This window comes from Ricinus communis, chromosome 9 (genome assembly GCF_019578655.1).
Source record: "Ricinus communis isolate WT05 ecotype wild-type chromosome 9, ASM1957865v1, whole genome shotgun sequence".
Classification (NCBI taxonomy): Eukaryota; Viridiplantae; Streptophyta; class Magnoliopsida; order Malpighiales; family Euphorbiaceae; genus Ricinus; species Ricinus communis.
In genome coordinates this window covers 4344058-4362255 of record NC_063264.1, presented here as the reverse complement: position 1 = coordinate 4362255, position 18198 = coordinate 4344058, and the positions used below count along the sequence as shown (strand labels likewise).

General features: G+C 34.5%; 4 protein-coding genes across 4 annotated transcripts; 2 read left to right on the top strand and 2 right to left on the bottom strand.

The window, feature by feature from the left end:
• Nucleotides 1-27: 27 nt before the first annotated feature.
• LOC8280434 (protein tas) lies at nt 28-5289 on the bottom strand. The gene is made up of 8 exons (XM_002533421.4): nt 4995-5289; nt 4340-4435; nt 3034-3117; nt 1963-2123; nt 1406-1523; nt 947-1082; nt 655-833; nt 28-419 (listed from the first exon to the last, which is right to left on the bottom strand). The coding sequence occupies exons 1-8, from the start codon at nt 5196-5198 to the stop codon at nt 180-182; spliced, it is 1218 nt and encodes a 405-aa protein (XP_002533467.1). The 5' UTR covers nt 5199-5289; the 3' UTR covers nt 28-179.
• A 1411-nt stretch (nt 5290-6700) lies between these two features.
• LOC8280433 (legumin B) lies at nt 6701-8732 on the bottom strand. Its single transcript, XM_015727957.2, has 4 exons — nt 8360-8732; nt 8005-8264; nt 7403-7909; nt 6701-7299 (listed from the first exon to the last, which is right to left on the bottom strand). Exons 1-4 carry the CDS (start codon nt 8685-8687, stop codon nt 6922-6924), a joined length of 1473 nt encoding a protein of 490 aa, XP_015583443.1. The 5' UTR covers nt 8688-8732; the 3' UTR covers nt 6701-6921.
• Nucleotides 8733-10345: 1613 nt separating this feature from the next.
• On the top strand, nt 10346-12412 carry LOC8280432 (11S globulin seed storage protein Ana o 2.0101). Its single transcript, XM_015727956.3, has 4 exons — nt 10346-10800; nt 10895-11154; nt 11252-11758; nt 11833-12412. The coding sequence occupies exons 1-4, from the start codon at nt 10485-10487 to the stop codon at nt 12238-12240; spliced, it is 1491 nt and encodes a 496-aa protein (XP_015583442.2). The 5' UTR covers nt 10346-10484; the 3' UTR covers nt 12241-12412.
• Nucleotides 12413-16423: 4011 nt separating this feature from the next.
• LOC8280431 lies at nt 16424-17671 on the top strand. The gene has a single exon (XM_002533418.4). The coding sequence runs from the start codon at nt 16754-16756 to the stop codon at nt 17375-17377; it is 624 nt and encodes a 207-aa protein (XP_002533464.2). The 5' UTR covers nt 16424-16753; the 3' UTR covers nt 17378-17671.
• The last annotated feature ends 527 nt before the right edge of the window (nt 17672-18198 follow it).

The window sequence follows — 18198 nt, the reverse complement described above, 5'->3', positions numbered from 1 at the left end:
CAAAGCAAACTACTGTGACAAAAAAAAAAAAAAAAGAGGCACTAAATAATTGGGATATGTTGGTAGAAGATCATAAATCCAAAACACTATACAGTATGTCTTGAATCTAATTACATACTTCACATAGGCCAAAACTGAAGAAAAGAATAAGATTATATAACCTTAAAATGCTACAACTCTCAAAGGATAGTAGGATCTTTGTATCTCTTGAAAATAGTTTCAATATCCGCCATTACTTCTGGGGGCAAAGGTCGCCCAGTTGTCAAGAAAGCATCAATGTCTTCTCTTAGTTGATCAATGGAGGTTGCCCCAATAATAGAACTCGTCATAAATGGTCGATCTCTTGCGAATCCAAGTGCGAGTTGTACTGGAGTTAAACCATGCTTCTGTGCCATTTCAATATATTGAATTGTCGCTTCCTGTGATACAGATAAGAAGATAAATTCCAAAAACTTAAGTTTCTCTGAAATCTTAGTCTTCTAATACATTATCAATCAAATAGTCAAAACACAATATTCACATAGAATAAAAGATTCAAATACTCTGGACACAAATTTTTTTTACCCAGGCCAGGGGGCTTATGCTGTTAGATCTCCAGACTCTCAGTGCAAATTGCAATCATAGAAAACATTTATAGATTATAGATAGACATACCCTGGCAAGTGAATATTGATATCGTTCCATGTATCCAGGAAAAAGGTTCAGTCTCCCTTTTTTGGCAGCTTCAGAATTCATATCCAGATATTTCCCACTCAGTGATCCACCACCCAAGGGAGAGTAACAAAGCAAGCCAATGTTGCAATTCTTTGGGTGGCAAACTTCAACAAGATCAACTGTAAAATATCAACCGGAGAAATTACAAGGGCCTAAGAAAGATAAGTGGCAAAGAAAGCAGAACTTTAGTTTTCACACTTTTATGAAAGTAAGAATAGCTTCAAGAACTTACTTTCAAAATGGCACCTAACCAATAGACTGTAGCTGTTCTGGATACTCACAATCTTAGGTAGCCCTTCAGTTTTAGCTGCATGAACAAACTCCATAACCCCATATGAAGTCTCATTTGAAACACCAATATAGCGGACCTAAATAAGCTCAAAAGCATTTCATTTCATCAGTTGATTGCTAGTATTTTCATGACATGACAATTAAACTATGCCAACTGAAAGAGCGTCAGATATGCAGATGAAGTTCACTTCTCTTCAGTTATATAGATGCATCTGCCTTCCTTCCAGAGCTAGTGCAATGCATTTATTTATTCAGAGTCATAACTGTATATATTAAAGTACTGAGCATGATAATAGTGATAAGGCATGACTACAGTGCATTATAGATGACAAAGACCATTAGCTTCTCAAACTTTAAAAATGCGACACCAATAATGTTGTACAGGAGCAAAAGGAATTACCTTTCCTTCATCAATGAGCTCTTGGAAGGCCCTCAGTTGCTCTACAAATGGCACACTGGGTCTCCATTTTGAAGAATCATAAAAAAACTCACCAAACAGTGGTACATAACGATCTGGCCTGCATTAAGTTGGATCCACATGATAACCAATCAACCTTTTTGCTTTTACCATTAATTTTATTTTCAAGTATAAACATACTAAGAAAATGACGTGCCTGCTTCCACTTATGATCGGACAATGAATTGAAGTTTGGGAAACATAACAATAAAATGAAATGTGGTATTACTCTTCAACATTATCAATATATGATTCCAAAATAGCCAGAACATGCATTACAAGATTCCACATGAGTAAGAAGGGAGGATAGAAAAGTGAGGGCAGCAGCAATTGTACAGCACACCAATGAATTTGTGCTGCTCTCTAAGCTCTTGCCTTTGGCTAGAATCATAATACAATGTTAATATAATCTGACGGCATTGATTACTAGTAACATAACCTTAGAAGCATATCTTTTATATATGCTAGCAGGATAGGTCACACAGAAACCATGAAGTTACCAATGTATTTGCAGCAAATCGATGTAGTCAATGCCAAGGCGCTTAAGGCTTTTCTCCACACTCTCTTTGATATTAGCAGCATCAACACGCAAAATCTTAGCATTCTCACGAATATAACTTGACCGTTCTGAATAACCACATACTTTGGTAGCCACAATAACCTACTTATGATGCAGAATAAGCATATATGTTATTGCATAAACTGCTATGCAGCAATAAGTTAAACTGCCTATAAAATGTAACAACCAGGAAGGTTATACATGGTGATGAAAGGTACTTTAACAACAAATATATTTACGCTCAGTCTTCTGGAGTATGAACTTACAACCAGTTCAAGCAATTAGTCATACATCTCATGCCAATTTTATCTGCCAGTTTTTAGTTACTGGAGATTAGGGTGACCAAACGTTCAGTTTGGTACCAAATTGAACCAGTAAAAACCGAACTACTGATCCCCCTAACAGATGAACCAAACTGATTAGGTTTGGTATCAGGGATTATATTTTTTTATTTTTAAATTTAAATCTTTTATCAATTCCATATTATTTTTAAAATATTTATTTCAGTAAAAGACTCATGTTCTACAAACATGAGAAGAAAAGTATTTAATTTTTATTCATAATTGTATTAAAATTATATAAATTTTCCTTAAAACATTAAAATTCTATAACAATAATAAAAATATTTTATTAAAAAATAAAAAAAATTGGTTTGGTTCTACTGAACTTTTGTTGCTCAAAACCAAACCAAATATGAGAACCCAAATGGAACCCATCAGTTTTTTGGTTTCATTTCGGTTTTCCTCACCCCTACTGGTGATATTGAATGTGATAAATGAAAAGGAAAAAAAAAAAAACCATAGTCATACCACGTTATAATATCAAGAGCTCACCTTTTTGCTATAAGGTTCTCACTGCAATTCAACAAAATGATTCAGGAAAAGGCATATAGCATTTCATTTAAGTGCTCCGTGATATCAAACAAAATAGAATTGTAAAGAACATATTCAAAATCTTTATCAGAATGCCTATCACAACCTTATTAATGGGCCATCTGTCATGCACCAAGTACCTTATCACGGGGCTGAGACTTCAACCAGCTACCAATGTAGAGATCTGTTCTTCCTTGTGTTTCCTTTCTCATTGGTATCGGATACTGGAAAAAACATACAGTAGTTCAGTAATTGACTTAAAAACATCACAGGATATATTCTGAAAAATTCGCATGCAAATCACATCCCACAAAGTCGACAATATCAAATTATTTGTAGTCAACTGCTTCAGGGATTTCCAGATTCTGATTCACCCCACTTGTGAAAAACTGAACTTTAATTGAACTTATTTGAATTTGAGAATTCAAGTATTTTACAAATGATTATATAGAAAACAGAAAGGGGTATTTCAGTTGACTGAACTTGAAGTTAAGCAAAGAGAGAATTAGCATATACATAGAAAGCCAAGAAAACTATGATTATGATTAATTCAACTTATAAGATTTTGGAACAAGTGGGAAAATTACAAAGATGAAACCATTTAATTTGAACAACAGAGGACGGGTTTTCTAACAAGCCTTATAGGGAGCTCTAGGAACTCTGAATAGTTGTTTGACCAATGAGTTATTTAAGTACACTTGGAAGCAGTGAGAAGACTATTAAATAGGACTGATGCAGCAAACCCATATTTATGTAGAAAGTCATGCTCCAACATCATAGTTGCTGAGGGTAAAATTAACAGCAAGGGTACAAGGCTAACAAACAGAAAACAGAAACATGGATTTTGAGTAATCTAGGAATGGTAACATGATTTAATCAGAAGACAATTAAATATTCATACATAGCCAACTGAATGCATAGCAGTTTATACAACCTATTCTAACATTCTTATACTTAAGAGCAACTTCAACTTCTAGATTAGCATCTTAGTCCTACACCAAATCCTTACCAACACTAGTTACAACACCAAAAGAATTAATTCATATATCATTTCACAATGAACAGGATGTTTACTATTTTATTGGACAATAAACATACAACACTGCCCAACTGTATCCATCATGATGCCTGTCCAATACAGATGCTGCCCCTAAATGGATAATCAATGCCTTTGTTTTAAGGCTGCCACTTTCTGAAAATATATGCAAAATTCAATATTCATATATATATATATATATATATAGTATGCAGAATGCACATGCATTTGAACATGCTAATGAAGTACCAGGGAAAATGCTCACAGCTCCCTTTCTAAAAAAATTTTTGAGGAAGCCAATGAAATTATCCAATATGGGAACACATAATACAATCAGAATTTTGCATATCAATCAGAGTACAATTAAATGAGCCATGACGAGAAGAAAAAGGAAAACGATGAAAACTTACTGCTTCTGCAGTGTCAAGAATATTAATGCCACGATCAAATGCATAGCTAAGAATTTCATGAGCTTCTTTCTCTGTGTTCTGTTCCCCGAAGGTCATCTGAAACATTAAAGAGAAATATAATTAAAGATGTTCATTTGGCTATGCACAGTCTATGCTTCTTAGACCAGAGTCTTCAGACAACCCAAATCAAGAACAATGTCAAAAATTAGTAAGAAGAAACTGATAGAAAGAAGGCAAGGGAGTTGCAGAAGTCATCTCACGCAGCTACAAGAACGCATAAGTAAAGCAAAGCAAACAAGTGTAGCAAGCAAATTAATAGACTATCACCATATAATAAAATACTGTAGTGGAGTAGTATATAGCTTTATGGCTAGAGGCAGACAAACTTCCATTTCAGTAAATTTTGCTAATCAGCCAAACTATAAGAACCATCCTACAAACTCTTAATGTCTCAAAATTAAGAAATTCTCTGAAGTTTCAAACTTTTCTACCAATCTTGAAATAGGGTCAGGCAACATGAATCGAACATAAAAACTGAACAAGATAACCAGCATTGGCGATAATAAAGTTACAAAACAGTCCATCCAATTCAGTTATACACGAAAGAAGCAAAACCCAATTAATATTATCGAGGAAAAAGATAAGCGTTCCTTACAGTTCCAAGAGTAATTTCGCTAACTTCAAGATCAGAATCCCCGAGTTTTTTGTATTGTAAAGCGTTCTTCTCTGATAGCTTTGCACTGATGGGTCTGAGAGCATTTCGTGCATTGCGCATGAGAAAATGGCGAGGGACGTACTGAATGTTCTTGTTACAGAGAAATGATGGGATTACAATTGACGAGGTAACGGAGGATGCCATTTTCTCTCTTCTTCAAGAGAGAGCTCTCAAAGAAATAAGTGGAGCTTCTTTTACTTGTTTTCTCGTGGACGCTTCCTTATCGAGAAAAAAAGGTTTTTCTTTTCTTTTAAAAAGAAAAAGTGAAAATTGGGATGTTCAGGATTAAGTATTTACAAACATAATCGTATTTTATGTTTGTGCAAAATCATTCTTCTTAAAGTTTTTATTTATTACTATAAGAACTCTAAAATCTGATAATAATAAAAAAAAAAAAGAAAAAGAAAGGAAAAGACTCATTTTTGCCTACGTTGAGGAATAAAATTGCCACTTAAATCATTTTTGGAAGAAATAAATTGTAAAATCCGTTTTCTGCGTTATATTAGTCCTTCATTTAAGTAGGACTATAAAAACAATTGTTACTTTAAGTGGGTCCATTTGTTACTTCTTTTAAAATTAGCCTCAGCTAAATGAGAGGCTAATATAACATAAAAAAATGTGCTTGGCAGTTCATTTGTCCTAAAAATTAGTTGAAGGACAAATTTGGTCCTCAACCCAAACATTGAAGGCAAAAATGAGCCTTTTCCTATAAAAAAAAATATATAAGAACTCTAGAATGAGCATATAATTGAACTGTGGATTAATTTTTCTTGTTCTACAGAAATGGGATATTATTCTATATATATATATATATATATATATATATATATTATTAAAAGTTTATTTTATCAAATTTTTGCATCATAATAATAAAAAGGAAGTGCTATGCATAAACAATAAACACAGATAAATAAGAAACTAAAAAAAAAATGATTTAAAAAATAAAATAAAGATAAATAAGTTAAGGGAATAGATAATTAAGTACATAAAATAAAGAGAAACATATAAAAACATATTTTTTATGGAAAATGCTAAATATTTCATTCTTTTATTCTCTTTGATTAAAATTAAAAAATAATTTTATAAAAATATTAGATGTTAAATTATATCTCTAAAAATTTTATGATAAAAAGTGAAAATAAAATAAAATATAGATAAATAAATAATAAAAATAATAATGAATTCCATAAACAACGGTGAAGTCTTTTACAAGTAACGATAATTTAGTCTTTTAATATTATTTGTTGCATAAACTCAAGTCTATGGATTGGATATTTTTATTAGGAATATTTTTAGTAAATTAAATTTTGCAGTCCAATAATTAAATAATAATTCAATTTGTGCATTTCTTTTAATGGTATTTTTTATCCATTCAAGTGTAGTTATTAATAATTTTATTCCGTATTTCTCTTTACTTATATTTTTTATTTATATTTTCTATTTTCAATTGCAAAGATAAGTAGAAAAAAATTATTCAATTAAACTATTAGATAAGTAATTTATTTAATTAAAATGTGGACAAAATTTGGATAACTTTTAATGCATAGGATATTTTAAAAAAAATGGTTCTACATCCCATCTTTTTTGCAATGTTTCTTTCTTTTATTTATGTATAGATCGGAGGAAAAGAAATGGAAATTCATATATTTGGATGAAAAGTAGCATTTTGTTTATTGCCATTTATTTAGCTCAAAGCTTGTTGACTCTCGCACAAGATCCATTCACAGTACAAGCCTATCAGGAACTGGATACTGGTTCATAACCACTAGGGTTTTATTCTTCACTGTAATAGTTTACAGTGCTATTGGTTTTTTTTTTTTCCTTTATTATAAATTACATATTATTCCAAGCTTAATTAACTAGTCGTTTATGTTGACCTAGATCCAGGACTCAGCAGTGTGACTTCCTGTCTATTATCTTTAAGCCTCCTGGCATCTTCCACGGATACCTGGAATGCATTTGCTACTACCTCCTCAGGCATGGACCTGATTGCTGAGACCCGTCCTGCTAGTTGGTTGATCTTTGCATTATCATTAGTCTTGAAGGATACCCATTCTAGTCCTTCATTGCTTGCCTTCGTTATTACTACAAAGTTCTGTGGTACTGTGAACATTTGACCCCTTTGGACTTGTCCATCAAATACTGAATCTCCATTTTCATTAACGATCTGGACACGACCACTTCCTCTAGTGATGTACCGAATGCTGTGGGCATTGATGTTCCAGTGTGGTGTCATTAGAGCATTCTGCATAAAATTATCAGAAAAAATATATCATTTACAAAAATTTTATTGTGTAGGCAAGTATACAACCTCTGCTAGTCAAATTTCAGGTCTCGTTAAGCCTTACCTTGTAAAGGACGGCTTTCTGAATACTGAGTTGGAGGTATCTGAGAATGGGGAGGTTGTGACTATTGACACTGGTGACACGGCCGGCACGTGGGTTGTAGATGTCAGCTTCTGATGGTTTGTTGATGTTGTGTCTCAACCTGGCAGTGCAGAAAGTTTCCTCTAGGCCATTGAATCTGGCTCTAGGACTCCTTTCCAATTGTCGTTGTGCTTCTTCTTCTCTTTCTTCTCGTTCTTCTTCTTGGCTTCTTTGTGGGGCTAGCATCTCAAGATCATGCTCCACGCTCACAATGATGCCTCTCAAATCATTTTCACCCCTTAACTTTCTTGCAAGATCTGTGTTGATGTTGAACGATTCTGCTATCACTCGCTCGTCCATGCCTGAAAAGACGTTGCCGGAGTTGTCATGTGCGCTTCCCGTGGAGGTTGATCTTCTTTCACTCGTGCGGCCTCTTTCACCTCTTTGGCTCTGTACTTCTCTTTGAGGGTTACCAGCAAGGAAGAAGTCCTGGAATTAGATATTAAAATTAGAACATATATAGATTAAGATTCTCAATCACTAATGCAAAGTCTATATCATGAGTCTATATACGCGATTCTTACTCTGTGGTTCTGGTCAAGCTGATTGGCAGGATTGCTGGTGTCAATGATTTGGACCAGAACAAGAGGAGATCGACCATTGTTGTAAATCCATTGAGCTACTCCAGCATGCAAGGCAATGACGTCGCCCTCCCGGATTTGACGAACCTTCTGATGCTGGTCTCTACGGCTTTGTCCTTGGCCTTGACTCTCTGACTGTGATTCTGATGGTGACTGATATGTCTCAGGACAACCTGGGAATACTGATCCCTGAATGCCTCTGCCTGCATTGACCATAAAACAAGAAATGCATTGAACTCATTTCTTATAATAATGAGAAAATTGTGCTACAAAATACATGATGAAAGAGTTGACATGCCTTGGACAACATAAATGAGCTTAGGTCCATTGACGTATTGTGGCAACAATAAGCCCCTCTGTTGAATAGTATGGCGCATAGCTACAACACCAACGCATTGGAACTGTTGATCATTCTCATCCCAAATTTCTGTCAGACCAGCTTCTGATTGAAACCTACGAGAAGGCTCGACAGCGTTAATACGGTTGAGTTGACACTGATCCTGTTGCCCTCGCTGCGGACTTCTTTTCTCGCTGTATGGCGAAGTTGCTTGCTCTATTTGAGCAAGAGAGCTATGGAACAAAATAAGAAGGCAAAGACTCAGAGAGAGAAAAGAAGAGCAAGCCATTGTGTATATCAGAGAAGAGAGGGCGATGTACTTGTGATGAAAAGGAAACTGGACGGAATGGTATTTATAGGGAAAAAGAAAAGGATCAACGTCTGGACGTGGCAACTCGTTTGTTAAATGGTGTTGATTGTTTCTGCATGCGGGTTTGTCTTGGTGTTGCATGTAATTCTGATACATGTTCTTGCTTACACATATAATATTCTTGTAGCGTACGTGTTAAACGATGATCAGCGGAAGAAGATTTACTTATTTCAGCTGCTAGCTGGTTGATGTGGGAATATCATTGCTAGATTTATGTACAAGGACTTGTTACTTGATCTGTTCATTGACAGTTTGTATTTTCTCTGAGAGAGATGGTAATGCTGCAGAGTTAATTTGGAAATAAACGAAACTGCTGTAATATCTTGGATTTCTATGGGAAGTAAATGTGGTCGGATGAAATGGCAATCTATACTTTCTCAGGCTGAATCTGATATTAATGAGCTTTCTTTTACTGTTACGTTATGAATTGGAACCTCAATCAATATTCTATTATTAATTTGGAAGAAAATGTTTTCTCATGGTGCTCAAGGGTTTAGTCTATAGCCTATTGCTAATCGTAAGATTATTATTTCAAGCGTAATTTCCTTTTCTAAAGCAACTAATATAATGACACAAATCCGTCATTTAATTGTACTTTCAATTATTTTATAAAAATCTTAATTTGTTTTATTTTCAACATGTTTTTTTCAGTTATTTTTTAAATAAAAAGTGACACATTATAAAAAATAATTAATGAAGGACAATAATTAAAAAGAAAAGATGAAACATATGAATTTCTTTTTAATAGATATAATAATTAGATTAAAGTTAAATAAATAAAATAAAATAAAATAAAATTTCATAATTAAAAGAAGATTAACTGCAATTTAATGTTTATTTGTGATATATATTATAAAAAAAAAAATAGATTTACTTAAAAATTTTTGAGAAACTATTTATACAAAGTTGAAAATTCAACTCTGTAAACTGAAGTAATAAAAACCAATAGGGAAAAGAAAAAGAGATCGATAAATCATTGTACTTCCTTGTGCAACGCAACTGATGAATTAAGAACTTAGCAAAATAAGCTAGCCTTCTAAACAAATGTCGATTATGTAGCTTAGCTATATAGTATATTTAAGTAATTAACATCGAATAATGTGTTTATTATTAAGTTTCGTCATAACCAACATCAAAATATAAGAATCTTTTCTCTCCAGTAAATTCTACAGTACAGAAGTATGCCGTTCCATGTTTTTACAATTTTATCGGCAAATTCTAACATTCTAGCATCCATATGAGGAAAAAGAAAAGAAAAGAAAAGAAAGAAAGAGAAATAAAAAACCAGAGAACCTCGAGTAATGTGATGTTCTATCAAAACAATCAGTACTAGAAATTGAACTCTTCATGGCAAATCACCAACACGTACCCTTCAGGAAAAATTATATGTGTAAGCAAGGAACTATATCAAAGTCATGCATAACATAAAGACAAATACACATGCATAAACACATATAGACAACTCACTATCCGATTTGCCACGTCCCGGACATTATACTTATATCAACCTTTTTTTTTTCCAAATAAAACTTGGCATTGGTTGGACCTATTGTTATTATTATTATTTTATAAAATACCTTATAAAATTTTTAGAATTACTCTTAAGGATAATATATGTGAATTCAAATAATAAAATTCATGGCGTTATTTTTTTGTCTATAAATAGCAGCCTGTTACAGTCCCCAACTTCATCACATTTTAGATAATAAATATACAATGGGTTACTCTCCTTTGCTCCGTCTTAGTCTCTGCTTTCTTGTTCTGTTGCATGGCTGTGTTGCTCAGCTAACCTCGAGGCCAGAGAAGCAACAACAACAACGATGGAGACGAGGTGAGTGCCAACTCAACCGCATTAACGCTGTTGAGCCCTCGCGCAGGATTCAATCGGAGGCTGGTCTGACAGAAATTTGGGACGAGAATGATCAACAGTTCCAATGCGTTGGTGTTGTAGCTATGCGCCATACCATTCAACAGAGAGGCTTATTGTTGCCACAATACGTCAATGGACCAAAGCTCATTTATGTTGTCCAAGGCATGTCAACTCTTTCATCATGTAATTTATAGCACAATTTTCTCATTTTTGTAAGAAATGGGTTCAATGCATTTCTTTTTTATGGTCAATGCAGGCAGAGGCATTCAGGGATCAGTATTCCCAGGTTGTCCCGAGACATATCAGTCACCATCAGAATCAGAGTCGGAGAGTCGAGGCCAAGGACAGAGCCGGAGAGACCAGCATCAGAAGGTTCGTCAAATCCGGGCGGGCGATATCATTGCCTTGCATGCTGGAGTAGCTCAATGGATTTACAACAATGGTCGATCTCCTCTTGTTTTAGTCCAAATCATTGACACAAGCAATCCTGCCAACCAGCTTGACCAGAACCACAGAGTAAGAATCGCGTATATAGACTCATGATATAGACTTTGCAGTAGTGATTGAGAATCTTAATATCTAGATATGTTCTAATTTTGATATCTAATTCCAGGAATTCTTCCTTGCTGGTAACCCTCAAAGAGAAGTACAGAGCCAAAGAGGTGAAAGTGGCCGCACAAGAATAAGAGGCCAAAGCACCGGGACAGGCCAACAGGAAAGATCCCGCAATATCTTTTCAGGCATAGATGAGCAAATGATAGCAGAAGCTTTCAACATTAACGTTGATCTTGCAAGAAAAATGAGGGGTGAAAATGATAACAGAGGCATTATCGTGAGTGTGGAGCATGATTTAGAGATGTTAGCCCCACAAAGAAGCCAAGAAGAAGAACGACAAGAAAGAGAGGAAGAAGCACAACGGCAACTCGAGAGGGGCCGTGAAGGTAGCTATAATGGATTAGAGGAAACTTTCTGCACAGCCAGAATGAAACACAGTATCAACAACCCATCACAAGCTGACATCTATAACCCACGGGCCGGGCGTGTCACCAACCTCAATAATCACAACTTCCCCATCCTCAGATACCTTCAACTCAGTATTCAGAAAGCTGTTCTCTACAAGGTAAGACTCAAAACCATTACATTCATCAGAAAATAAATAACTTGAAGCAAATTTTCTTGATTATATTCGTGCAGAATGCTATAATGACTCCACACTGGAACATCAATGCCCATAGCATCCGATACATCACCAGAGGAAGTGGTCGCATTCAGATTGTTAATGAAAATGGAGATTCAGTCTTTGATGGCCAAGTTCGAGAGGGTCAAATGTTCACAGTGCCACAAAACTTTGTAGTGATAACAAAGGCAAGCAACCAGGGTCTAGAATGGGTATCTTTCAAGACCAACGACAACGCAAGAATCAACCAACTAGCAGGACGAGTTTCAGCAATCAGATCCATGCCCGAGGAAGTAGTAGCAAACGCATTCCAGGTCTCCGTGGAGGATGCCAGGAGGCTCAAGGAGAATAGACAGGAAGTTACAGTGCTTAGCCCTGGATCCAGGTCTTCTCGGTATCCAGGTCTCAATATTCTAGAGGACTAGACTCCCTGACTGCGTGATCCTTATAAGGACGGGAAGAAATTAAGCGCTAGTGACTATGTAAGCATTAGAGTTTATAGGAATAAAAGCTTTAGTGGGCATAAGAATCTAAAAGTTGATGTGCAACTCTGAATGTATAGTTTATCTTGCTAGAATAAATGACAGTTTAAGAATATCTGCGAGCTAAATTATTCATCCAACTGAAGCTGCAAAACCAATTTTCACTAATCCGAATAGGAACCAAGAGAAGAGACATAATATGTATTGCAGATTTATTATTCTATACACTTCAAACAGAGAGTGTTATGTTCATTAAATTCCAGAACCAACCATAAGTTGTAGAAGTTAATGATTCTTGGCGACAGTTGTTTCGGAGAAGTAAAGTGTCCTTGATTAAAGGATAATTAGAAAATCTGTCCATCCATGAACAAGTTGCTGGAAATGCAGTGTATCTAAGATCTTCGCGGACGCAACTTCTTCCCAAACAGGCAAGAAGAGATCCATCCTAAGGCAATGTGAAGATGCCGATTATTTCTCCTTCAAAATACTTTCCTTAGCTCTCCCTCTACCTTTAACGATACTTCAATTGTCAGGTTTGTTATTCTCTTTCTTTCCTCTCCTGTAGAGCACAGGGCACTCCATGCAAATTCCAGAATCGAAAAGGTTAGTAAAAATCATCAGCTAGTAGTAATAGTATAATGGCTCATGCCTTCCTTTTTAAATCCTGACGCCTCTCTTTCCTTAAAAATATTTCTGAAACATCACAAAAGTAGAAAACTATATCAAGTAATCGCTAATAGAAGAAATAATCAATCACCTTGTCATCTACAAATTTGCTAGAATCGAGCAATGCCCTTTCATGATCTCGAGGAAGCAAAAGAAAATTCTTTCCATGTCTCATCAATATACTTAAGATTCACTAGGGACTCACCGGTCGCTTTCTAATCATGACAGACAATATTAACTCAATCAGCGAAGAACTCTTTTAAAGATATTTTTGTTATATATAGGGTAAATTAATATTAAGTTCATGCGATTAGGTCATAATTATAAGCAGGTTTTTTCTTTTTGAGATTTGAATTAGTATGTCCATTATGTTTGATTCTGTTAATTTCCGTTCAATTTTTATCAGTGTTTAAGGTTATTTTGCAGCTTGAACAATTAAAAATGAGACCCAAAATGCTAAAAATACTGTCATTTCATTTACATACATAATAAATATGATATATGGAGGAAAAAGAATAGAATTTTCTCAAATTTTAGTTGCTTCTCTCCTTATTGGCTTTTTTCCCTTCATTTTTCATTTTTGAAGTAAAGGAAGTTAGTAGTTTAGGGAAATAAACCTTAGACGCACTAATTTGAATCTCAAATACAGAGGTCAAACTATAATTATAATTATTACATAACCATTGGGACTTGATGATAATTAGACATAATTAACACCCCTAGATATAATTAACACCGCCCTAAGTTTCAACGTGGCTATACTCTCTGCACAAATGGTCTAGAAAATTTTTTTTACATAGGCTTGGTGTATATACTATAACTAATAAAATAGTGACATATATGTATGAATGTTTTATATTTTGGTATTAGATGATTGAAAAATACTCTATTATTTAAAATTAATAAATATGTATCAATCATCTATCGATTTGATGTACCATTGGGGATAATATACCAAACTTAACAAAAAATTTTAAATGCTCTTAACCCAATACCCCAAAAGCTTAACCTCTTTGTTAGCCACGAGACTAATTACCGCTCTTTCTTTATGTTTTGGGAAATTCGGAACCCATCATAGCGAAAAATTAAAAAGTAAGAAAAACGATTGGTGAGGCTATACCGCGGCAATTATGCATGTCAAATTTCTGAACAAGAATCTTCGACATTGCCTTAAAATTAACTTAACCATTTCTATTCAACTTTTGGTATATGTAACTTGCGGGGTGATTTACCCATCAAAGAATTTATGAAGGAGACTTAATGGAAGCTTAATTCCTGGCATGCAACTAGGCCAAAGGGTATAATTATCTTGCTCTTTCCAATCAGTATTCGAAGCAATTGAATTGAACCAGCCAATCACCTGCTTTTTTTCAAACAAGAAGTAACATTTTCGGATGGGAAGGAAAGGAAATCTTCTTTTCTGTCCTCGGCCATTTTGGTCACAAACCACAGGAAAAATCTATCTTTTCAGGATGATTTTTCCTTCTCCCCTCTAATTATGTTGTAACTGTGCAAATATGTTAGGGCGATTTCTGATTAAATATTACTTGTGTTCACGTGATTATTTTCTTCCTTATTTTCTTAATATTTATTTTTATTCTTTTTCAGATCCTTCCTTATCATGGATCCCCCAATTGTTCAAATCAGTATGTTTTTATTTAAAAGAAATAAAGATAAATTAGCTAAATTCAGGTGTAAAAGGTGTTTAAACGGGTCCAAGAAGCTGTAAAGCAAAGCTAAACAGACAATGGAGCCAATTGCTTTATGCTTTGAATTAAATCATATGAAAAAAAAAAAAAGATAAAGTAAACTTTCCAAGTTGGAAAGAATGCATGTCTTGCCGTCCTGACAGGACAGACATGAAGAGAAAAGATAACAAATTAATATATCTACATAATAAGGCACTATCTTCATAGAAGGAATATGTCTCCTGACCAAAAATAATAATAATAGAAGGAACATGTCTAGTTTATCGGGGGAACTACATATAAGAGTACTAGAAATGACACTCCCTGTTTTGATAATTGCAAGTATAAATTATTGAAGGTCCTTTGCATCAATGGTGAGAAGGGAAAAATGCTTCATTTGTTTGCCACCAAGACGATCATTTTTTTTTCTCTTCACGTATATGCTTTCTCGATATATAGTGGCCAAAAACTTGACCTTAAAATATGAAGCATCTTTTCAGTGGGTCAATCTTCATTTTTGTTGTGGGTCTCAACTTGTTAAACTATTTATAAGATAGTAACTAAAATAAGCTGGATTGTTCTAAGCCAACAAGAAAAAGGAAAAAAAAGAAATATCTAGCTTTTGATTTCTTTATGCGGTAGGTGGCTTGAGATATATTAGCCACAACCAAACGCAGAGTTTACCTTTGTTCATTGCTGTTAGTTAGCACTTGAATAAAAAAGGAAAGAATAGGGCCGCTGAAGAGAAATAAAGAGGATTATACTTTTTTAAGTTTTTATACAAAAGCTTGATGAGTGAAAATTATTGTTATTATCATGAGTATATGAAATCAATTTATTTAAGATAGATAATTTTTGGAATCGCAGTATAATTAAATTGACTTGTTCCGAGAAAAACAAACAATTAATTACCATTACATGCAAGACCATTTGGAAATGCTTAAACAATTCGATGAAGAAGTTAGAACCTGATTAGTCTTTATCAAATTAAAATATGTATCAATCATAGTCTTGGAGACCAACCTATACAGATATATAGAGAGAGGTCGATCTTCTTGTCTAATTTATTGCCTGCAGACAACCCATGATTTATGGAGCCCCTTTGCCTTTGGATAACGTTTTTGAATTAAAGTAGTTGAAACTGATCGATAGCAGCTACTGTACATGAAATTGAAAAACCATCTCTAATAATCATGAAAGCTCTATCCCATGTTACTAAACTAAGAGAAATGCCTGTGGTCCCTAGTATCTACTTCAGTAGCAGCATTACTCTATTATAAAGGCTGGAAGTTTTACACTCCACTAATTTATATTATATTTCAGTCAGTATATATATATTAACACTCTAAAAAACATTAAAACTGAAATACATAAATAAATAAATGGCGTGCAACAATTTTTACCCAGCCAACATGCCCTTTATAGACTCTATTGTCACAGCTATTGTTTGAGTAGAATATTTTAGATTTTAAAGACTTTTTGAAAAAATAAAAAGTTGAAGGATTAAATTGGAAAAAAGAAACACATGGGACAGCAAAGCACCATTCATGCAGCTTATAGCTACATACAGCAGCATTACTCTGTAAGTAATTCTTTGGTACAGGAAATTAATCATTTTCTTATTTTGGTTACAGAAATTAATCATTTCAGATCACCAGCTGATTTTCTTTCTCAGCCATTATCTTCTACTGTAATGGAACTGGAACCCACCTGGATTATATTTGCATATATTGTAAGGACATTGCTTTCGTCATTGAGTAAGAACTTAGGACCCAAGTTTCCTTCCACTACCGAAAGCTAAATAAGACAGCTTAATTGACTGAGGATTTTTCCTGATATCTTTTTTTTTCTCAAGTCATAAAATAAAATGTCTTTGTTGCCATCCTAAACCAGCCCAGCTTCTTTGATTCTTTCCCTATGATTTGAGGGACATTTTTGGATCCCCATCAAGAAAGAAGCTAGAACAATATATATGAATCCTATGATTTTCCTTTCAAGCCGCCTTGCTCCCATAACAACCAAACCCTTTATTCCTTTCCTTATGCAAAATTTTCTTTAGAAATTCTTTTCTGTTTTCCTTCCTTGATCCATTTTCAAAGAAAATGCAACGCTCAAGCCTTAGAAAGAAACTCCAGCCTGCAAAGAAGGCATGGAAACGCTTACGCAAGACAGTTGAGTCGAAACTCAATAGCTTCAACTTCTCTAAAGCAATCAATGTCATCAAGAACAACTCCAACCGTATCCTATCTTATTGCAGTCTCCATTTTTTTCGTTTTTTCAAGAAACGTTCCATAACAAGAAGGCCTACGTATTTTAGTCACCATTATAATTTCTATGGCAGCAAAAAACAGCTCATTGATAAAAACTTCTCGCCCATATACATAGACCAGCTCTATTCTATGGAGGCAGAGTCGTCACTGCAGGCTAAGAAAATCGTTGCATACGCAGAAACAAGTAGCAGTAGTAGTACTAGTAGAAGAGGAAAACAAGTTGCTGATGATGAGAGGGCATCGCCAAGAAAAGAAGACAAGGCAAAGGAGAAAGAGAAGGAGAAGGTGTTGTATAGCATCGAAGATGCTTGGAGGGAGGTTGTTGCTAAATCTCCGCAATTGCGACCAGTTGATGATAGAGCTGAAGAATTTATATCCAACTTTCGCCAGGATATAAAGATTCAGAAAGAGAAATCAATTGTTGAATTTGAAGAGATGCTGGCTAGAGGTACCTAGCTAAGATATAAAGTTCATCTCATTTTCTTTTTCTTTTCATCAGTTGTCAATATACATAATATGGGTGTGAATTAACAAAAGAGTATGATGGTGAGAATTAGGAGTTGCAGATTTCAGTGAGGGTCTTCTTTTCTGTTCTCTGCTTTTTTACAAGATGAAGCGAAGGCCATTCTTTTTATTTATCTATTTTGTGTCTTCTTTAACATAAAAATTGAAGGTGTGGCTATGTAAAGAGACATTGTGTGAGATTGATTTGTATTCCTCTGAGTTATAGAATTATGATCTATTCATATACTTAATTTTTTTTTTCCTTCATTATATTGTGAACCCATGGCACTTTGATTGCCATCTTTATGTTTTTCTTCTTTAATTCTTTTTTGCTTTTGCTGGAAAGAAAGGGATGGGAAGATGCATAGGAGAGGTCTCAAGGCACATAAACATCAGAGATGAAGTTGGGCCTGTTGAATATAATCACAGGAATTTCCAACCCACGAGATCACACTTAGAACGTAGAAGAGTAGTTTTATTGACATTTGACAAAAAGCAGGCAATAGCAGCAACCAAGAGTATTATTGTTCATTTGTTTCACAGGTAAAAAAAATCAGTGCAATAGCAGTGAAAGATGTTAAATCATGAGCTAGCCCTTAAATGAACCTCCAAGCAATGTTCCTAGGTTGACGGGGGAAGCCAAGACTGTGTAACAGTAAGAATTTCCTATAACGACACTAATTAAGAGTTCAAAGATCGTGGAAACCAGCTGAAAAGCAAAATTCAAATAAATCAGTAATGCATGAATGCAAGAGAATTTATGCCTTGGAGAA